The sequence below is a fragment of the Amblyomma maculatum genome, chromosome 11, assembly GCF_055883805.1.
Source record: "Amblyomma maculatum isolate TAMU_Amacu chromosome 11, ASM5588380v1, whole genome shotgun sequence".
NCBI lineage: Eukaryota > Metazoa > Arthropoda > Arachnida > Ixodida > Ixodidae > Amblyomma > Amblyomma maculatum.
This window is the reverse complement of record NC_139354.1, coordinates 8,072,731-8,094,212: the sequence shown is the minus strand read 5'-3', so window position 1 is coordinate 8,094,212 and position 21,482 is coordinate 8,072,731. Positions and strand designations below refer to the sequence as shown.

Below are 21,482 nucleotides of genomic sequence, written 5' to 3'. Positions count from 1 at the left end.
GGCAACCTGTCCTTTTTACAGCTATTTGATAAATGAGTTCGATTTGCTGGCGAAACTTGATATTAAAAATGAAAACGCAGGAGCGTAAACCCTTGAAAGCAGCTTCTTAAAAAAGTCACAAGAACTATGTAAAGCTAAGATTTTTGTATCAGATAGGGCTAATAATGCTCTTAAGGCAACAATTCGATTTAATTCACAATCATTTCTTAAGCTGAAAAAGAGAAAAAAAGATTTAACATTAGACCTTGGGCCTCTTCAAATCTCTAAAGGGATGAAGTCTTCTTCACAGCAAAGACTATATATGCCCATTAAAAGGGATGACTGATTATATTCGTATTTCTACAGTTACTAATTAGACATCCAGCGGAGAAGCCTTCTTCATATGGAGTATTTATTTATCAGTTTATCTGTGATGCCTTCAGAGTACAATAGTACATAGCAAAAAAAGGGAGGGGAGCAAAATGAAAAATGTGGCGGGAAATACAAAATATAGAACACAAAATGCATAAAAACATTTCTGGACACGTTCGGATGGAAAGGATAATATGACTTAGTTAGATTATTCAGCAGTTCTCAACAGGTTGCCACGTAGCTAACTCAGGAACTGAATTACGCATGAAATGTGAAACGAAAAACAGCTATAACATGAAGCATACTGACAATTAAAACAATGCATTATAAAACAGTTTTTGTTCTGCAGTTATAAGTTGCCAGTACCATTCTAACAATGCTTGCTAACGACGCAGGATTGCGGTTTAGTTATGATGGCAGTGATTAGGTGATTAATAGTAATTATAGTGATTTAAAAATGGAACCCATGGTGGCGCTGGAATGGGAAAAGAACCTAATGCGGAATCGTAAAGGTATTTTTATAATGAAGACCAAGAAAAATGAGCGTCCTGTAAGCCATTACAAAGGCCTGCGTGAGAACGCTGGCTTACATGGCTGTCCTCTGGTAGGTCGTCAAGTTCAAGTATGCGGAGAGATATTTGAGAGTATCTAGGGATGGCAAGACTGGCGCACCTGTCATCTTGAACTGACGATGTGTATTGAACCTATTCACGAATGTAAGTTGTTTGTATTAATAGAGTAGAGATGCTAGTAAAAGGGAAACATTGCCATTAATGTATTCCAGAGTATCGTTACGACTAGCTAGCCTCAGGGTTGACGTAATCAATGCATTGATTATAAGATAGATCATGTCAGTGAAAGATGTCAGGTACTGATAACATGTTGCGAACTAAAATGGGAGGTTGTTTAGCAATAGGTGAGAGAAGTGGGACAGCAGTGGTATATTCTCATTGACATTTGCAATCATTTATGCCGAACGGTAATGAGCGTGGTCATAAACTTACCCGTGAACTTGACGTCCGGGCGCCGGTGGACGGCCTGATCAACCCACAGGCATGCTTCACTATCAGCCGGACTATACCCTCTGCAGAGCAAAGACCTCTCCCATGACATACAGTTGAAGCGCACAACCAGAGGAGGACGGTGAAAGAGACGAGAGGCAAACGAGCGCAACACGCCCAAACAACCACTTTGCTGAACCTCTCCCTCGTTTCTCCAAACAACCCGGTCCTGTGCTAACTCTGCATCCAAGTGACCCTGCCAACTTAATCTCATTTACCCACCTAATTCTCTGCCTCCCCCTGCTACGCATTCTTTCCCTTGGAATCCAATTTATCACCCTTAGCGACCATCGGTTATTCTCTTTACCCCATGTGTCCCGCTCGTGCCCATTTCTTGATTTCAACTAGAATGTCCCTACCTGTAGTTATTAAGCCGTAAGCCTCTATAGGCTCATCAGTGTCCGTCCGCGAGAGGTGTCACACTTATTCACGAGATTCCGCGGGATACCGCGAGATAGGGATGTCATCGCTAGTGACGTCATCGGCCATGACCGGACGTGATGTCATGACCGAATTGACGTCATCATAATGTCACATCTGGTCACGTATAATAACCACAACTGACGTCATCATGACGCCACATCCGGTCATGACCGATGACACCACCAGGTGATTCACGCATATACTAAGCTGACACCTCCGGGCGTCTTATCCAGGCGTCTGTGCTGCGCCTTTCATTCCTTTCGTGAACTCTTCTGACATACATCATGACTACACCTGCCGCAAGGACGATGACTCCCTCATATATACCGGATTAACTAACTCGCGTTTGACTCGCCATGTGCATACACTCAATCCCTGAAGACTCACTAATCTCGTGCTTCCACCAAAGTTCCTACCACCCCTGCTGCGCTTGCCTGCTTTTGGAGTCTGGTCTTAATGACAACCTTATATTGCATTCCACGTTTTGCATATACCCATTTTGTTCTTGTTCACGGGTACGATATCGTTAACTCGCATTCATTCCTAGACCCCTCTGCTCTTTCCTTGTGTTTAACACTACAACTTACAACCTACACCATAAAATTACTCTTCGCATAAAAGTTGTCGGGGAGAAAATTTTAAATTGAAGCGTTTAATTAGATAAATTAACAAGAGAATGCGCGTAACGACAACAAAAACAAATATGCTTACATACAATCCTATGTAAATGGGATTTACCTAAACTAAATGGTTCAATTGTGTAAAGACAACATCGCGCCTGGATATGCTGTACATTTCAGCAAAATGTGCAACTCTACTGTTAGTTTATCCACATTTGACACACACCAGGCTTATGTCTTCCGCAAAGTCGTACCGATGAGATTTCTGCCAGGAAAATTAAATTCTGCACTTCAGCAAGTAGCTACGATGTACAAAAAGAGGCTCAAGATAAAATAAAGTAAGAAGGATGACAAAAAAATATAAGTGATAGAAAAATAAAAGGAAAGGAGCCATTGCAAGTAAAATAATACAAAAAGAACGAAACCAAACGAAGCCATTTTAAAGGAATCCAGTCGAGTTCAGCAATGTAAAGGGCAGCATCCTTATGCCTCGAAGGCAAGTCCTTTAATTCTTCGCGAACCTTAAAGTTTACTTCGAGAGGAAGTGCACTATTTCTTCTTGACGCAGTGCGCCTCAGCAGCATCTGTAATTGTGGCTTTAGGCAGTGTGCGCTAGGCATGCCCAGTAGCAGTCATCTTCTCCATTGCGTGAGAGTTCACTTCAGAAAAGTTTTGCTACCTTAACATGGAAGTGGTTATCAACCTAATTACACTTCTAGCTTGGAGGCTGAACACTGAACTACTTAAAACTCTCTAGCCTGCCCACAGGCACATGTCTCTAGACAGTAAATCCCATTATAGATTGCGATCAGCATTACCAAAGAAAGGCAGTGATGTAGCAAAAAAAGGGGGAGAAATGCGAGATTTTTTAAATAAACTGAAATGTTGACTCCAATAAATGTTCCGGTGGTTCAACAACTTTAACCGCGTTTGAGAAGTCAAACTACATTTAGCTAACGAATTACCAGGTGACAGGGGTTTCAAAAAAAAAAAGCGCATAAGTTGCAAGCGAATAAGTCGTCACTCTATAAATAAACGAAGTCGTCGGTATGGCTCGCGCTTTTTGATCTGCTTAGATGACTTCTTAATGAGCAGTGAAAGATATGACAACGCGAAGTATGCATGGTGATTTACGGCATGGTGGGCTGTATGTCTGAGATAGTACGTACTTTTATGACGATTGGTTGTATTTTATTAATGATTATGTTAGCTATAATGTTTAGGCACAATAATACATCCTGGACTCGCAGGTTTATACTAACGCATAAAAGAATAAACAATTTTTTTTTAAACACGAGTTGTGCGAGATATTAAACGTGTAATTGTAAACGTGAAACTATCCCGATGACATTTCGAGAATGTGACAGAGCCCTACCTCGACACGGGTGACCCTTGGTCACAAAAAAAGCACGTCCGCATCTTAAGGTACAACAGGCAAGGCAAGGCTTGCACCGTTCGTCGTTAGGGCGATCTAGAGTCTGCTTCTCTTTCCCAACCTGCAATGCTGCGCTCAATATCACTGTTTATTTGGTTCCCCCTAAGGAGATATATCACATAGCAACATGGAATGTAAGATCTATGACGCAAGGTAAACTGGATATCGTCAAGCGAGAAATGGACAGATTGAACATTGATATATTGGGTATCAGCGAGCTCAAGTGGACCGGAATGGGAGAATTTAACTCCGGCGACCATTATGTCCTTTATTGTGGGCACGAATCCAAGAGAAGGAATGGGGTCGCTCTCATAGTAAACAGAAGAATGGGCAAAGCAGTGCTAGGGTACAACCCCAAAAACGACCGAATGATTTCACTTCGGATCCAAGGTCACCCTTTCAACATAACAGTTATCCAAGTCTATGCACCGACCACTGCAGCTGAAGAAGCTGACGTTGAGAGATTTTATGCGGACCTACAATGCCTTTTAGACCGCACCCCATCATCAGACGTAGTTTTTCTCATAGGAGACTGGAATGCTAAGGTCGGGAGTGAAGAAATATCCGGAATTACAGGCAAGTTCGGTCTTGGTGAGCCAAATGAAGCTGGGCAGAGGCTAGTAGAGTTCTGTCAAGAAAACAACCTGACCATAGCGAATACTCATTTTCAACAGCACAAGAGGCGCCTGTACACATGGATTTCACCCGTTGGTCTGTACAGGAATCAGATCGATTATATTATTTGCCGGCAGAGATGGAGAAGCGCTATACAAGCAGTAAAAACAAGGCCTGGGGCCGATTGTGGCACCGATCATCAGCTTATTGTTGCCAAAATTAAGCTTCGATTGAGGAAAACGCAGAAAACTAGAAGGCCTTTCAGGTATGATCTGGATCAGATTCCATTAGAATATGCTGTGGAAGTGAGCAATCGATTTCAAGATTTAGATCTAGAAGACAAAGAGCCCGAAGAGATGTGGACTGATGTTCGTGATATAATACAAGAAGTTGCTACTAAGGTAGTTCCAAAGCAAAAGAAATGCAAAAAAGCAAACTGGTTATCTGAAGAGGCTTTGCAAATAGCTGAGGAAAGGAGAATGGCAAAAGGTATGGGCGAAAGAGAAAGATACAAGGTTCTCAATGCGAATTTTCAGAAAATAGCAAGGAGAGATAAGAATGCCTTCTTGAACGTACAGTGTCAAGCAGTTGAGGACAACAGCCAATTAAGGAACACAAGAGCTCTGTATAAGACAATCAAAGATATCAAAGGAAGCTTCTGTGCTAAGCTGGGCGTGATAAAGAACAAACGAGGCAAGGACCTCACTGAAGCCTCAGAGATAAAGAAGAGGTGGCAGGAATACACAGAAGAACTGTACAAGAAGGACCCGGATGTGCAAACCCAACATAGGACGGTTGTGATTACTGATCTCGAGCCGGGCATCCTGAAGAGTGAAGTTGAATGGGCCTTAGCCAGCCCTGCTAAGAACAAAGCTAGCGGAATTGATGGTATTCCAGCTGAGTTGCTTCAAAACCTCAACCACGACGCTGTTAACACACTGCATACATTATGTCAAAAGATTTGGACAACCCTGCAGTGGCCACAGGATTGGAGGAGGTCAGTTTACATCCCCATTCCAAAGAAAGGCAGTGCCAAAGATTGTTCCAACTACCGCACGATCGCGCTTATTTCGCATGCTAGCAAGGTGATGTTAAAAATCCTGCAAGGTAGGCTGCAGCAGTATGTGGATCGGGAGCTTCCGGACGTGCAAGCTGGGTTTCGCAAGGGCAGAGGAACTAGAGACCAAATTGCCAACCTTCGCTGGATCATGGAAAAAGCAAGAGAGTTCCAGAAACCCATTTACTTCTGCTTTATTGATTATGCGAAAGCGTTTGACTGCGTAGATCACAGCAGATTGTGGCAAGCTCTCCAAGAGATGGGAGTTCCAATTCACCTCATCTGTCTCCTCAGGAACCTTTATGAAGGGCAAGAGGCCACAGTCAGAACTGGGCATGGTCTTACTGATTGGTTTCCGATTGAGAAAGGGGTGAGGCAAGGCTGCATACTGTCGCCCTGCCTATTTAACCTATATGCAGAGTGCATCATGAGGAAGGCCGGTCTGGACGAGTCTTCAGCTGGAGTGAAGATCGCTGGAAAACGCATCAACAACCTTAGATATGCGGATGATACCACTTTAATGGCAGAAAGTGAATTGGATCTCAAGAGACTTCTGATGCGCGTACAAGAAGAGAGTGAGAAGTTTGGGCTTAAACTGAACATTAAAAAGACGAAGATCATGGCGTCTTGCCCTATCAAGTCCTGGAGCATCAATGGACAAAAAGTGGAAGCTGTGACAGATTTTCTGTTCTTGGGCACCAAGATTACCTCGGAAGGAGACTGCAGCCATGAAATTAGGAGACGCCTGCTTCTGGGAAAGAGAGCCATGGTTAGCCTTGACCGCCTAGTAAAGAGCAGAGACATTAGTCTGCCAACCAAGATCCGTATAACCCGTGCTATGGTCTTTCCAGTTGTGATGTAAGGATGCGAGAGTTGGACTGTGAAAAAGGCTGACCGCCGAAGAATTGACGCGTTTGAATTGTGGTGCTGGCGAAGACTCTTAAGAGTTCCTTGGACTGCCAGAAGATCAAATCAGTCGATATTGTCGACCATAAACCCTGACTGCTCATTGGAGGGTCAAATTCTAAAGTTAAAGCTCAGCTACTTTGGTCATCTGATGAGAAGAGAGGAGTCGCTGGAGAAAGATTTGATGTTGGGAAAGGTTGAGGGTCGCCGGAGAAGGGGTAGGCAGCGAACGCGATGGTTAGATGGCATTCTCGAGGCATTGCAGATGAAGCTATGTGATGTTAAGAAGATAGTGAGAGACCGGAAAGCGTGGCGTGACATGGTCCATAGGGTCACGAAGAGTCGGACACGACTGAACGCCTGAACTGAACTGAAGTTCTAGAGATAAATAAAACCTGAGTGGAGTTCTCAAAAATATCAATATATAATTGAAACTCATGTTTGGATCCAGATTGTGTACTACATCAACCTACAGTATGCTGCACAGCAGAGTTTTTTATGGCGGCGCCTCTCAGCGTGTTTAGCGTCTGAACGCAAGCAAAAGGCGCCAGTCAGTCCGACGCGCATGGAACGCTATTTCGTTTTTGTGTCTTAAGTTGTCCCCAGGTGAGAAGGACATCTATACTAGTTGTAATTATAGCCATTGTAAGACATCTTACAATTTTGTAAGATCTGGATAACTATAAAAGTCCAGATGCACCTCGAAACTACATCGTTCAGGACTACTGTCTACAACAAGTCCATGGTCATAAAGCCGCCTGTGCTGTAACATTTGTCTCTGTCTGCCATCACCCCCTTCGCTACCATTGCACTCTCTCACACAAGGCCATGGTAGATATACAAACAAAAAGCGAAGAGTCAATACTGTAACTTTGACCCTCTCTTTCTCATTGATATCAGCCACTTGATCCGAATACAATTCCCGCCATTCCACAAGAAGGAAGAGGGGTGGGGGGTAGTGCAGCTCCTACATCCGCATGTTTAAACTGCTCAGTTCAAAGTCCTTCTTTAGCTTGAACTGACGCCAATGGGCCTGTTCATGCACCATTCACACAGGCAACAAATTCTCATCCGGCGCTGTGGCGCAGGCCACTGGGCTGCCGGAATAGGCGGACCACCCACAACTCTGAGAATTTCCATGCACTCAATAAAGGTTTCAATCAATCAATCAATCAATCAATCAATCAATCAATCAATCAATCAATCAATCAATCAATCAATCATCCAGGGAGGGTTACCTGACGCTCCAGCTTTTTTTGTCGCTGAGTAGTCGGTGGCGACGACGGCGACCTCTCTTCATCAGCACTCCCTGGAGGCGCAGCGGGCCACTCTGTGCTGTAAGAATAAGAAGAGAGAAGCTAACGTGAAATTATCTCCGCTTAACTCACGGCAACCGAACACAAGCAAGCGACCCGATTTTATTTGAGGCTTCAATTTTGATTAGCAGCTCCAGGCCTTGTCTATGCAGACATATTGCCCCCTTTACATTTCAGCATGCACTGAAAGTCAGAGGAGATAATGCTCGATGGGCGAAATCCCATCTGTATTTAGCCAGAAATATTTCCCAAAAAGCTACACCCAACCGCTGTGTTTTTTTGTTTTTTTTTTTTCATTTCCGATGAATCCGTGGAATAAATAAACTAGCGGTGTAACAACGATTGTTCTGCTATTGAAAAATTGCATACCAAAACAGCGCAACCTGTTAACTGCTTCAGCCGTACTACTTTGTATGTGGACGATTTATAATTAAGGTTTTAAGGCGAAATCCTTTATTTAATAATCATGACACGTCAGCGTGTCCGTCCGTTCGTGCGTCCGCGAGAAGTTTCCGCGAGATTCCACGGCATACCGCGAGACTGTGACGTCACCACCTGGTGACGTCACAGTATCAGAATATGCCGTGGAGTCTCGCGCCCCAGCCGCAAGAGGCGTTGACCTACCGTCCCAGCCCCATAGAGCCAGGAACAGCCACCATTCACCATCTCTCTCGGGGGCTAGCCACCTGCCGAAATTTTATCTGTTGTAGGCAGTCAGTGCACCCGCCAACGCTTAGGTGGTGGACGACGGCTGTTGTTGCGGCGCGCGTCTTTCTCTCGCTCTTCTTTTGCTTTCTTCTCTATTTTTGTGACGCGAGACTGTGACGTCATAACCTGGTGACGTCCTCAAGACGTCACGTCTGGTCATAACGGATAACATCAGGTGATCCACACTGCGAAGCTGAATAGCCGGGCGCCGTGCGGCGCCTTTTATTTGGCGCTTATTTGAACGCCGCACCGCTGAGCATACCGAAACAGGTACAGTATAGCAGGAATCAGCGGCGTTTCGGATGGATTTACAGGTAAGAGAAGACGCAGTATCTGTCACAATTCTCGGCGGAGGCGGAGTCAAAGAAGAAAGACAGAGAGAGACAGGTGCCGTGGTGGAGGGCTCATTACCGCGCTTACAGGCTTTCGTCTCATCGCACTTTTGTAGTCCAAAGTGCCCTCTATAATTTTTTAGGACTTATGCAAAAACTCGCTATATGAATAGCATTACTCAGTGGTTCGGCCTTGCATTTATGCTTGTCCCCAGTTTCGGATAGCAGCAGAGTAGACCTCTAGAGCCCTTTCCTCACAATTTCTCTCGTGGTAGTAGAGGTTCACATATATTTTCCGTCTATACAGTAGACGTTTTCTTCCCTCCATACGCAAGGATTCTTGTGGACCGCATATATAGCCGCATAAATTCTTCAATCAGCACCGGTAACTAGAGTATAAACTTAACGGAAATATTATAACCGCAGAGTCTGAGGCAGGAAGACATCACACGTACTTAGTAGCTCATAAACAGAAGTTTCTTTTCAGCCTCTTACGCTCAGTACACTAGCGGACACAGCTCCGTGGCCGAATTTCCTTATCTTGCCTAGCATCTCAGCGACCGTTCCTCAGGCATTCAATATTCTTGGCACGTTGTATCGAATAAAATGTTCCCTTCCAGCTAGTTTGCATACGGAGTCCAGAAAAACTAGTTAAAAGACACACAAAGACAACGACGAGCACTCGGAAAATCAGGCAATCACTCAGACTGCTATGCGGGCTTGCGGGTGTGTGTTTTCTTTCTGTCGATGGGGCAAGCCATGTTTCGAGCAGAACTGGGCTACACTACACGCATCTGCGCCCTTGCAGCGGAAGCGCTGCTCGAAGGAATGCTAAGAGAAAAGGCAGACAGCACTGGTTGCCCAGATGTATGGAATGCAATTTTCGTGAAGAAGCACCACCCTGCATCTACGTATCGAGAAATATCTTGGGCACGCGCGTGCGCTGAACGCGTACGCACATCTTTTTCACAGGACTACGCCAGCCTTCCAACTACAACCTAGAAAAGAAAGGAAAAGGTCGAAAATATGCTGAGTATGGTTTTTCGGTGTTTCTAATCGATTCTTTTCCCTGTGACGCCGAAGTAAAAACAGAACAAAGTTTTCCCTAAATATTGAAGCGCCTACAAGGACGCAATTGCTGTAGGGTATTGTATGTTTGCATACGTGTGTCATGTTTACAGTACACTAGTTTTAGACGCCAAATTTATTGAATTGGTAATAACTATGTTAAATCTGCATGCTACGGACCCTCGCACGCAGGTGTTTCGTCACCAATTAAAATGAGGAAACGGAAGACGTTATGATGAAGTACCGGACGTCTTCTCCCTTACAGGAGCACAGACCTGAACGAAAGGTCTTCTAAAGGCACTCTTGGGTCAAATTTAAGTCGGCCTTTATCCTTAGGCTAAGGCAACTTGGCAACGGGAATAGAGCTGTCAGAAACAATGCCGCAACAGTGGAAATAATACTGTGTTTTCTTCCTTTAGTCCCCGTTTGTTCGCGCTGTTTTTTTTTTTTGTTTTATCTTTTTTTGGAAATGTATCACCAACTCGCCCGCTTAGCTATCCTGAAGTAATACGGCTGACGCCATGACGTCAATTTCAAAAGTAAATTGCATTCATCGACATCATCATCATCATCACCATCATCATCATCATCAGCCTGACTATACCTACTGCAGGGCAAAGGCCTCTCCCATATTTCTCCAATTAACCCGGTTCTGTGCTAGCTGCATCCACTTGACCCTGCGAACTTCTTACCCTCATCCGCCCACCTAACTTTCTGCCGCCCCCTGCTACGCTTTCCCTTCCTTGGAATCCAGTTTGTTACCTTAAGCGACCATAGGTTATCCTCTCTTCGCACTACATGTCCTGCCCATGTCCATTTCTTCTTCTTAATTTCCACTAGAATGTCAGTAACTTTAGTTATTTCTCTGACCCACTCTGCACGCTTTCTATCTCTTAATTTTACCCCTACCGTTTTTCGTTCCATAGCCCTTTACGTTGTCCTCAACTTAAGTAGAACCCTCTTTGTTAGTTTCCATGTTTCAGCCCCATAGGTGAGTACAGGTAACTCTTGTATACTTTCCTCTTGAGCGATACCGGTAAGCTGCTAATCATAATCTGCGAGTGCTTGCCAAATGCGCTCCATCCCAATCTTATTCTTCTTGGTATTTCCTTTTCATGGTCCGAATCTGCGGTTACAACCTGTCCTAAGTAGACATATTCGCCTACCACTTCCAGTGCCTCGCTGCCTAACGTAAACTCTTGAGATCGGACCTCAGATGCTACGATACAATGCCATTAATTGCATCATGACGGCAACCATGCTTTCAGGCGCCACAAGTTTCATTCCAGTGAGGGTATAGTGTTTTAATCAAAATTTAGCGGTCACTAATACGTATTTTCTAGTCCAGATAACAGTGTGGCCATACACACTGCGCAAACTTCCGCGCAGCCTCCGCTTTGTTATCATCCGTCCCAGCGTAACATGGCCACACGCTGGACTGCCTCATCGATAAAACACAGCGCCACCGCTGCGTCCGCCGAGGCATGCGTCACCGAAGGCGGCTACAAAAACAGGCTGCCCGGCTGGGAAGTACGGCGCTTTCCATTCCACTTCGGAGACGAGTGTGGCGTCAGTATGCTCGTCCGCTACCACTGTTAACCAAATAAACAGTCGTTACGTTTTTAGGCTGGAATGCGTCCTTCGGCAGAAACGACATCCAACTAAAGTTAACATGTTCACAAATTGTAAAAGAAGAAATATTTAGAGACGACAGCAACTGGGTAGAGTGGCGTTTAATGGCCCTACGAAAAACCAGAGGAAAACACTTTTCAGAGCAGGTCTTTGAGAGTTTCGATCACCGCGTCACGCCTACGATCAGCAGTTCAGTTCAGTCGTTCAGTCGTGTCCGACTCTTCGTGACCCTATGGACCATGTCACGCCACGCTTTCCGGTCTTTCACTATCTTCCTAATATCACATAACTTCATCTGCACTGCCTCGAGGATGCCATCTAACCATCGCGTTCGCTGCCTACCCATTCTCCCGCGACTCTCAATCTTTCCCAACATCAAATCTTTCTCCAGAGACTCCTCTCTTCTGATCAGATAACCAAAGTAGCTGAGCTTTAACTTTAGAATTTGACCCTCCAATGAGCAGTCAGGGTTTATGGTCGACAATATCGACTGATTTGATCTTCTGGCAGTCCAAGGAACTCTCAAGAGTCTTCGCCAGCACCACAATTCAAACGCGTCAATTCTTCAGCGGTCAGCCGTTTTCACAGTCCAACTCTCGCATCCATACATCACAACTGGAAAGACCATAGCACGAGTTATACGGATCTTGGTTGGCAGACTAATGTCTCTGCTCTTTACTAGGCGGTCAAGGCTAACCATTGCTCTCTTTCCCAGAAGCAGGCGTCTCCTGATTTCATGGCTGCAGTCTCCTTCCGAGGTAATCTTGGAGCCCAAGAAGAGAAAATCTGTCACCGCCTCTACTTCTTGTCCCTTGATGCTCCAGGACTTCATAGGGCAAGACGCCATGATCTTTGTCTTTTTAACGTTCACTTTAAGCCCAAACTTCTCGCTCTGTTCTTGTACGCGCATCAGAAGCCTCTTGAGTTCCACTTCACTTTCTGCCATCTACGATCAGCACTGGTTATTTATTCTCCTTTAGACCGCTTATTGGATATTGCACTAGAGCGACAGTATGTCCACACGTCCTAGCTTTGAGAATACGAGTTTTCCAAGGAGTTTTAGTCTATTCTGCACTAACGCATTGCTTTCAATTCTATGACGCGCTGTGAACCTGGCAGACTGAGAGTTAGGCTTCAATGGACGTATATAAATGCATGTGCGTGCGTGCGTGCGTGCGTGCGCGTGCGTGCGTGTGTGTGTGTGTCTGTGTGCGTGTGCGTGTGCGTGTGCGTGTGCGTGCGCGCGCGTGTGTGTGTGTGTGTGTGTGTGTGTGTGTGTGTGTGTGTGTGTGTGTGTGTGTGTGTGTGTGTGTGTGTGTGTGTGTGTGTGTGTGTGTGTGTGTGTGTGTGTGTGTGTGTGTGTGTGTGTGTGTGTGTGTGTGTGTGTGTGTGTGTGTGTGTGTGTGTGTGTGTGTGTGTGTGTGTGTGTGTGTGTGTGTGTGTGTGTGTGTGTGTGTGTGTGTGTGTGTGTGTGTGTGTGTGTGTGTGTGTGTGTGTGTGTGTGTGTGTGTGTGTGTGTGTGTGTGTGTGTGTGTGTGTGTGTGTGTGTGTGTGTGTGTGTGTGTGTGTGTGTGTGTGTGTGTGTGTGTGTGTGTGTGTGTGTGTGTGTGTGTGTGTGTGTGTGTGTGTGTGTGTGTGTGTGTGTGTGTGTGTGTGTGTGTGTGTGTGTGTGTGTGTGTGTGTGTGTGTGTGTGTGTGTTCGCTCTGCAGTGCTTTTTAGTATGACCAGCAATTGCGAAGATTCCCAAATGAATAATGTATTTAAAAAAACGGCAGTTCTAATTGGTCATAATTTGGTATTTCCGCATAGTTTCCGGCCGTATAAACTAAATCGTATGCGAGTTTAAAACAGTTGATAAATGCACGACCATCTGGCAAATAAAATCAAATGGACAGACGCGACAAAAAATTGTATTAAAGATGTAACAGCCATAGCGACAATTAAAGGAGAAAATTAAAAATTACAGAATTGTACTTAGCTTCGCTTAAGTGCGTAATGGTGAAAGCCTGTCCTCCTTCTTCTCTTCTTCCTCTTTTGTGCACCTCTCCACTTCTTCCTCTAACTTGCGTGTTTGAGTACTCGTTATAATTTCATTACTTTCTTTTCTCGGGTTCATCGTCAGAACATATTGCCGCGTCATTATCGGAGAAATTATTTTGTCGTTAAAATTTATTGCGACGTCTCACTGACAATCTCGCAGAATATTCGTATCACGAACACATCTCGCGGAATCTCGGGGAATGACGCGGATACATCTTTCAGACGCGAGATTTTCATCATGAGTCTAGAAAGGCCTTCGCCTTAGAAGAAAAAGAGATTTTCAGAAGTCAATTCTGGCAATAAATGGTAACTTTCATTGGCCGCTTCTTGACGGTGCCGTGATCCGCAATTTTAAATATAGTGAAAGGTCTTGATCTAGCCGCGCTTCCTTGCGATAGGTTGATTAGCAGCACCTAACCTCTCCGCCGCCAAGCTCCGCCCAAAAGGTCCAGCAGTGCTCGCTGCGCCGCTGAAATGCAGGGCGGTCTGCGCGTGAGAGCGTGATATTGGCAGATTAGTGAAGCAAAAAGTACTTCATACGCCTCAATTGCACTTTTAGGAGTGTATACGCAGCACTTGATGCTTAAGTGGACGCAATAATTACGTGTCTGAACTCAGCTTTTGCAGCGCACGCTTGACATGAAACTATGCCAAGCTGCTGTGCATTCGGCTGCCGTAACCGTGGGGAAGACACGAAAACATTATTTTCCATTCCTTGCAGTGACGATAACAGCAACAAAGTTTGTAATACTGGCACCTCATGCATTCTAGAAGGCACCATTTATTAAGCGATATTTTATACAGCTCGTTCAGCAGAAAAGCGGTCGGCGTCGTATAGTAGTAGTAGTAGTTGTTGTAGTAGTAGTTGACGGCACCGCGACTCGTAAATAATTGAGGGTTGCGTAGGAAAAATTTTAACAATTTGTTGTTCTAGTGATGTTGATTGTGTGTGATACGCAATGTCGCATGAATGAAATCAATGTACTTGATGAAATAAAGAAATTATAAAATGGAGAAAAGGGAGTTTCAAAGGTGTCAGCACAAAATTCTAATGCTTGATGATGCTAATTAAAGTTTCCAATGTCCGTTTGATCAATTCATTGAAATAACTGAAAATAAAATGAAAAAGTGGATTGAGAGGTGTCAGATTGCTCTGAATGAAAATTCGGAGCTGGCTGATGCTAATTAAGATAACTTTGAGTGTTAATTAATCAAATAAGGTAATAATACATTAAAAATGTAAAATGAAAGGTGTCGAAATTCTAAGAATGAGAAGCCAATGCTTGAGGATGCTTATGAAAAAGTGTGTGCGATTGGCCAGTTAACTGATATAATTGAAAAATGAAACATTGGGTGAAGAGTACAAATTGGTTATATGTTCGGAATCAATAGCCAATGCTTGCCTATGCTAGGCATCCTTGTATAAAAAAGAAAGATTTACAGCATAATAAATGATAAACCGTTCGTGAATGTGAAACGATATTGCGTAATTCATTTAACGGAAGAGTCCCCCGTCATTGCATCGAATGCGAACAACGCGTTCCGCTGAACGCGCACAGGGACGCATGAAGTTTCAAGAAGCGGAATTCGAGCTTATTGGTGACATCACCTGACACTCTACAGGGAAAACAAATATAAAGCAAATAAAGAAAGTGAGAAAACATTATTCGTTAGCTTTGCTGACGCATCAGGGTTTGGACTCCCCTGATGGGGGCTGGGACAGGTAAGTTACCGCCACTTGCGGCGGGGGCTGGCCTGCCACCGAATTTTTATCTGTTGTAGGCCGTCATTGTACCCGCCACTGCTTCGGTAGTGGACGATGGCTGTTGTTGCGGCGTGCGTCTTTCTCTCCCTCTTCTTTTTCGTTCTTCTCTATTTTCTCTTCTGTCTGCACGAGGCAGCGGAGGTGGCTTAGCTACAGAGCCAGTAGCAGGCCCGTGCATTTTCTTTTCCTTCTTCCTAAAGCCACAACAACAACAACAACAACATCATACCCGGCTTTCTTTATATATGTTTTTAGTTTTTAGAAGGTATTCATGGGCTGGTAATCCACAGTTGCAGGGAAACCGAGTTTTTCTTCAAAATGAAGCTATTGAAATATTGTGTAAACGAAATGAACTCGAAGCAAAAAGCGTGTAAAACGGAGTACTGCCGAACGGTTACAAACACAATGACGCCCATTGCATTAGAGCTGTGTGCGCAACGGTGTTTCAAAAAGCTGCAGAACACTCTCAGTATGCCTATTTTTTAGTTAGAAAACGAGCCCAAAAAGTTTAGTGAAATAGTGTTTTTACTCCAAGTTCGCTATTAATTTCAAGGCACAATTAACAATTTCCTAGCCGCTGTACTAAGGCGAATGATTAGAAGAATGAGGTGGCTCGTTTAACGCACGCGCTTTATTTCGACGGTTATGTAGCGCAGGCAAGTGTAAGTTACTGTCCCTGTCTTTTGATTCTTCCTGAGCAGCATATGTAGGACACAAATCTGTTGAATTAAATGCTTTGTGTGTGCACCGAGCCCGGCTTCAAAAGTACGCTTTATGCACTAAAGAGAGCGGCGAGTCGTCTGCTACCGCTACCCCTTGGACGCCTCCAAAGGACGCTCGTCTAGTTGTCGCTACCTTTGAAAAAATAGAGGAGCCTTACAAGCACCCAAGGAATGCATACTGAAACTCACTATTCACTAGTCAAAACTATCACGACAGGTATGATCTAACAGCTTTGATCTAGGGCCCTATTCTCGACAGTTCGCCATTTTGTTGTGGTTGTTGTTGTTGTTATGAACTTTATTTTTCCACCGATGTAGGAGGCCCCGCCCCCGGCACGCAGGCCTATGGGACGGAGGCCGGGGCTTCCGCGACTAAAGACAGGCGAAGCGACAGTGTTTCTTCGCGGCTTCAGCTGCCAGGCGGATAGCTTGCTGCTGGTTGGCGGGGGACTCGCTCCATTGTGACGTACGCGTGACGTGTGTAGTAGTACGGTGCCAGGTTACGTAAGCACACAATCGGGTTACGCATTCTGAAGAAAAGAGAAACAAAGAGACAGAAAAAAGCGCGCTGTCGTCTGCTATAACATATTGACGCCAAATATGAAAAACGACGGTGCTGCTGCAGGAACCGATACTCTGCGGTGCATTCCGCGATTCGGAAGCCTCGGGTTGCAGTGAGGTGAGTGAAGTATGTTGTGGCGTTGCGGAATTAGTGTGTCATGACATAGTTGCGGTCGAACATTCGGCATCAGTTACGCACGGAAAGGCTGCGGGAGTTTCAGCTGAGGAGCAAGAACGGCAACGCAATATTCGCAATGGGTTGGTGCAAAATGGAAGCGGAAAGTAGCATTGCTGTTCATAAGCGCCGACGACCTCTCACGTTCACTTATCAGCGGCTTTTAAATGCAGAAACTGAAACGTTTAAGGACTTGGTCGTAAACAGAAGGAATCGACAGATTTCCAAAGTAGCTCCATGCACTGACGAAGAGGCGCCGGCGCAGCCGGTAATGTCCATCTCTGAGGATAACGGTCGCAGTCTCAAAATATTAGTTACTGGCTGTGATACCCACCCACCTTTTTCGAAAAGCCGCGTTATGACCAGCTACTGACAGGTCACCAAGTCTGCTTAAGTTTCTAACATACTGTGTCGGCTTGAGTTGTGTAGAGCGCGGAAAGCAGCGCAGATATAGAGAGAGAGAGTCTTCTTCACACACGAAGTGGAATTTGGCATACGCTGGGCCTTATACTATAGTCGGTTAAATTTTCATGCCCTGGCGCGCAAAAAGCTCTTGCGAAACGTAAAACATGTCCGAGAACAAGAACGAAACAGAAGAACTGAATAGCAGGAAGGTTAATTAGGCGATTCCCAGGCTATCATATACATGCAGAGGGGGGTAAGCGGAGATTAGGGTTAGAAAGCGAAATATGACAAAGGAAATCGTGGTATGAAGCTAGGGCGAAGCCGCGCGCGCGTATGCCTTACTGTCGAAACGGTAAAATGCAAATCAATAAAGGGAGATTATTTTAGGCTGTATTAAAAAAAAAAACAATCGACACAAATTGTCACTCACCTGCATCATATGATTAGAGCGTACCGTCATAACGTGCCGCGGAGTACTTATCTCTTTTTCTAAAATATAAGCAAATGGTGAGCCCGCATGCATATTAAAAGAAATATTTATAATGAAACACATCACATCTGGCAAGCAAAGATGTGCCATGTACATGGCACATACATTCCTTTATTAAAATAGAAGCTGTGAGTACTTTTACTTCCTTTGCCCATCGTAGAAGGGCTGTTCAATTGATTAACATTGCAGTGAGTGCATAGTGCAAGGCAAAAGAGGCAGTGTTTAGGGCCAACGTTTAAGAAAGACTTTGGTGATCCCTCGCTGCCTGTCGCGTCGAAGTTCCTGCACAGCCATCGAACCATATGACCCCTCAGGTTGTACTCACGAACCGATCAGGCTGATAATTATAAAGCATCGCGGCGCTCTCTGAAATTCGTGATGATTTTGTGGGCGCTGTTTAACACAGAGACAAAGAGAAGAAAGCACGGGACTGGCGCCTTTATTTCTCATATTTTCTTTATCTCTGTGTTAAAGAGCGCCCACAAAACCGTCACGAACAACCTTCAACTCGCCCAACTTGTCCTTCTGTTGCTCTCTGAAATGCCTCGTCTCGCGCAGATCAACCGCTTGTGTTAGCGAGCCACATTGCTGCGCTTGGCAACGACGGCGCGGATCGATGGTTTTTCTATGAGAGCAAAGCATTTGCAAAGGGAGGGTGGCTACAACCCTCGTGAGGCTGTAAATCTGCGTCTTCATTATTAATCCTCTAAAATATGACGTAGCTGAAAAGTTCCCTTATGACGTAGTTTCAGTGCTTTTTGTAATTACAACAAGATGTGTCAGCTTACTTCACAACCCACCATACTATCTACCAAACTGCGGTGAGCTAACAGCCGTTACACTACACGTCGAATTCGCCATGTTTTATGTGCGGCCGCCTCAAGTGGTTCAAAATGCGGCACACAACTTTGGTCTTTTACAGCAATGGCAGAACATCCTTTGCGTAATGAAACGTCATTTTGACGTCATCATTAAATGTTTATGCATGACGTGTTTCCCACCATACAACGTCAGCCAATCAGATTTCAGAAGTCGGCTCTTGTCCGTGGGCAGTTCATTCCAGCCCATTCGTAACACAAGCGAAAGTGCTTCCCTTTCTATCACATATACCTCTGTTTTCCCTCCACAGTTACTTATATATACCCTCCATGCATCCGTTTTCACGCTCGAGTAATTTTTACGCAACCGCAAAAAGCCATTTGAACACACCGAAATTTCGCGCCACAAATTTGAAACACGTGACTGTTCTGAGAATCAATCAGAGAAAAAAAATGGCGCCGAACGGCGGCCATGTGTGTCGAGAATAGGGCCCCTGCCCCTAGCCGCGTGCAAATACGACTTTCAAAGTAAGTTTGAATTGTCTGACGTCAAGGCGCCCGTGTGCTGTGTGATGTCAGTGCACGTTAAAGAACCCCAAGTGGTCGAAATTTCCGGAGTCCTCCACTACGGCGTCTCTCATAGCCTAAGTCGCTTTGGGACGTTAAACTCAACAAACAAAACCAAACCAAACATGAAGAACACTCGCGCGTGAGATATGATTACCGCATTCGGCATATTATCGCAGTGCAGATAACACAAAAAACAAACATGGCGAACTAATCCTATTTCCGAGAGCACTGCCATACCATACGCAATCAAGAACCGATGGCATCGGGCGGACTTCCAACCAGACGCCATATTAAAAAAATAACATTAACATGCAGACAAGGATGCAGGCATGAACAGAGGGAGGAGAAAAAATAAGCTGTTGGAAAAACACGAGAAAGGAAGAAGTCAGTCCTCCTCCTGTACGTGTAGTGGTCTCGCGAGAACTGATTTTGCGAGAACTCCCGAACATCTTCTCTGGGGCGAGCGAGTTTCGTTGGAACAAGTTTTCTTCACGAGGAAGCTAGCATCCAAGCATAGCTAAGCGCTACGAATGAGGTTCGGGAAAAAGGCGAAAAATTGCCGGAGGAAATATTGGCTAGAATTGAAGGTTGAGATGGCACGGTCGGAGTTCTTTTCATGTACCCACAACTCCGTGTAGCATGGTTGGGTGGGGCAGCACTCGCGTTTGTGGGGAATGAGAGGAGGAGTAAGACAGAGGGGAGAGGAGGACAACAATGGATTATCGACCCGGTACAATATCGCCGAAGCATCGATTCCGCCCGCAACGCGCGCTTCGGGCGTGATTGTCGATCCCTTTATTCTCGTCTGGTGGCAGTACAGCGGGCTGCTGCCGCAGCGCGTCTCGCAGACGAAGTTTGACACGCCAGCAGGGCTCGCTACGAGTACACTCGCTCGGGACCATTTAGCGGACGACATCTCGGTGCAGCAGACGACAGCCCCGAGAGGCGTAGCAGACGACGTCATTGCTCTTGGCTGCCTAGTATATTTTTCTCGTTGTTTTGTGGTAGTATGGCGTCCGTTTTTTCTTGCTTAGCGCTGCTGTGACCTGGCGTCCTCAAAGGAAGAACATTTTTCGCGATTTTTCTATCGAGCACACGGCTGACTTGCTCATTCGTTTTCTCGTTATATGTTCTTGGTTTGGCGCGCGCTCTGTAATGCCCGTTCCGAGAAGCTCTCGAAGTAATCAAATTCACCATGTCGAACGCTGTACGCAGAGGCACTTAGGGAAGCCTGTGCGACTCGTCCGGGTTCTCTCAGGGCAACGCGAGTAATCCATTTGTTCAGAGGTTCTTCTTCGAAGGTTCAGAGGAAATGCGACGCAAATAAAAGGAAAATAAATATCATCGCAGCTCACCTTTGTTTTACGAAAAGAACAATAGAAATGCGGTCCTGCCCCCCCCCCCCCTCCCACCCGCCCCAATCATCGTATTTTAGCTCCTGAGACGTCATAAACCTTTTACGCGTGGATATTTTAGGGTTCCTTCCTGCCTCGTCGGTGTGCGAGTTCCCGGTGTTCGGCACTCCGCGAACTGAGCCTGCAGAAGGATACCAGGACGAAACTTCCCTTTTGGAATATTAATTGTGAAACCTGCAAGGTACAGGCAGAAAGCGACAAACGAGATCTATAGTACTGAAGTGGCATACTTCCTCGGAGTTGCCAAAGGCAGCCATAATATGAGATATTTTTTGAATGACTAAAAGAGAGAATGAGTCGGAAGAAAAAATGACTGTTTGCAAAAGTTCTGCAAAGTCCTGTTTGTTTGTTGCTGTTTTTTTTTTTTTTTTCAGAGCGCACTAGCTTACCGGCTTTACAGGTTGTTGTTTTTTTTTTCCCCCACTAGCGCACTGCAAAGAGCTTGAGCGCAAGAGAGACGGTACCTGCCCTCCCACTCTAAACAGTCGCTTTCGGAGAACCATGCCAGGTCATATTTTGAAATGAAGTGTTTTTTTTTTTTTTTTGTCCAATTCCTTCTTTTGCAATTGAGCCCACATCCCCCAGAAAAGGCTGTTGGGCGGACACAAAAATTTTTCAATTTCCTGAGAAACTGTCAGAATAAAACGCACTGCGTATAGACAGTGTACACAGACCCGTTCCCAGGACGGTAACAAAGGGCTGCCACTCGGCTTTGTCGAGCTCGTTCTATCCATGGAAAAAGCGGCGTCTGTAAACAAAACTAACTTTCTGTTTTTTCTACGCCTATTGTGATGGCAGTTTCCAAACTTCGAGAACAAACTTTGTGTCACCCGAAAGTGACTTACTGTTATGTTTTTTTTTTTTTGCTTGTAGTTGGCGATGCGCTATACTGGGCAGTGTTTAATCTGTTCAGTTTAACAGTTTTATGCTTGGATGAGCCAAAATGCTTTTCTCGCTGCCTCTCTGCCTAAATGCAAAATAACGACCGTGTACCTC

General features: G+C 45.1%; 1 protein-coding gene across 1 annotated transcript in view; it reads right to left on the bottom strand.

The window, feature by feature from the left end:
* ktub (Tub domain-containing protein ktub) overlaps nucleotides 1-21,482 on the bottom strand; it is a 127,639-nt gene that overhangs the window by 95,274 nt on the left and 10,883 nt on the right. Inside the window, exon 2 of the mRNA XM_084585075.1 lies at nucleotides 7,707-7,803. Within this exon, the coding sequence (XP_084441201.1) occupies nucleotides 7,707-7,803 (97 nt within the window). The remainder of the gene's footprint in view (nucleotides 1-7,706; nucleotides 7,804-21,482) is intronic.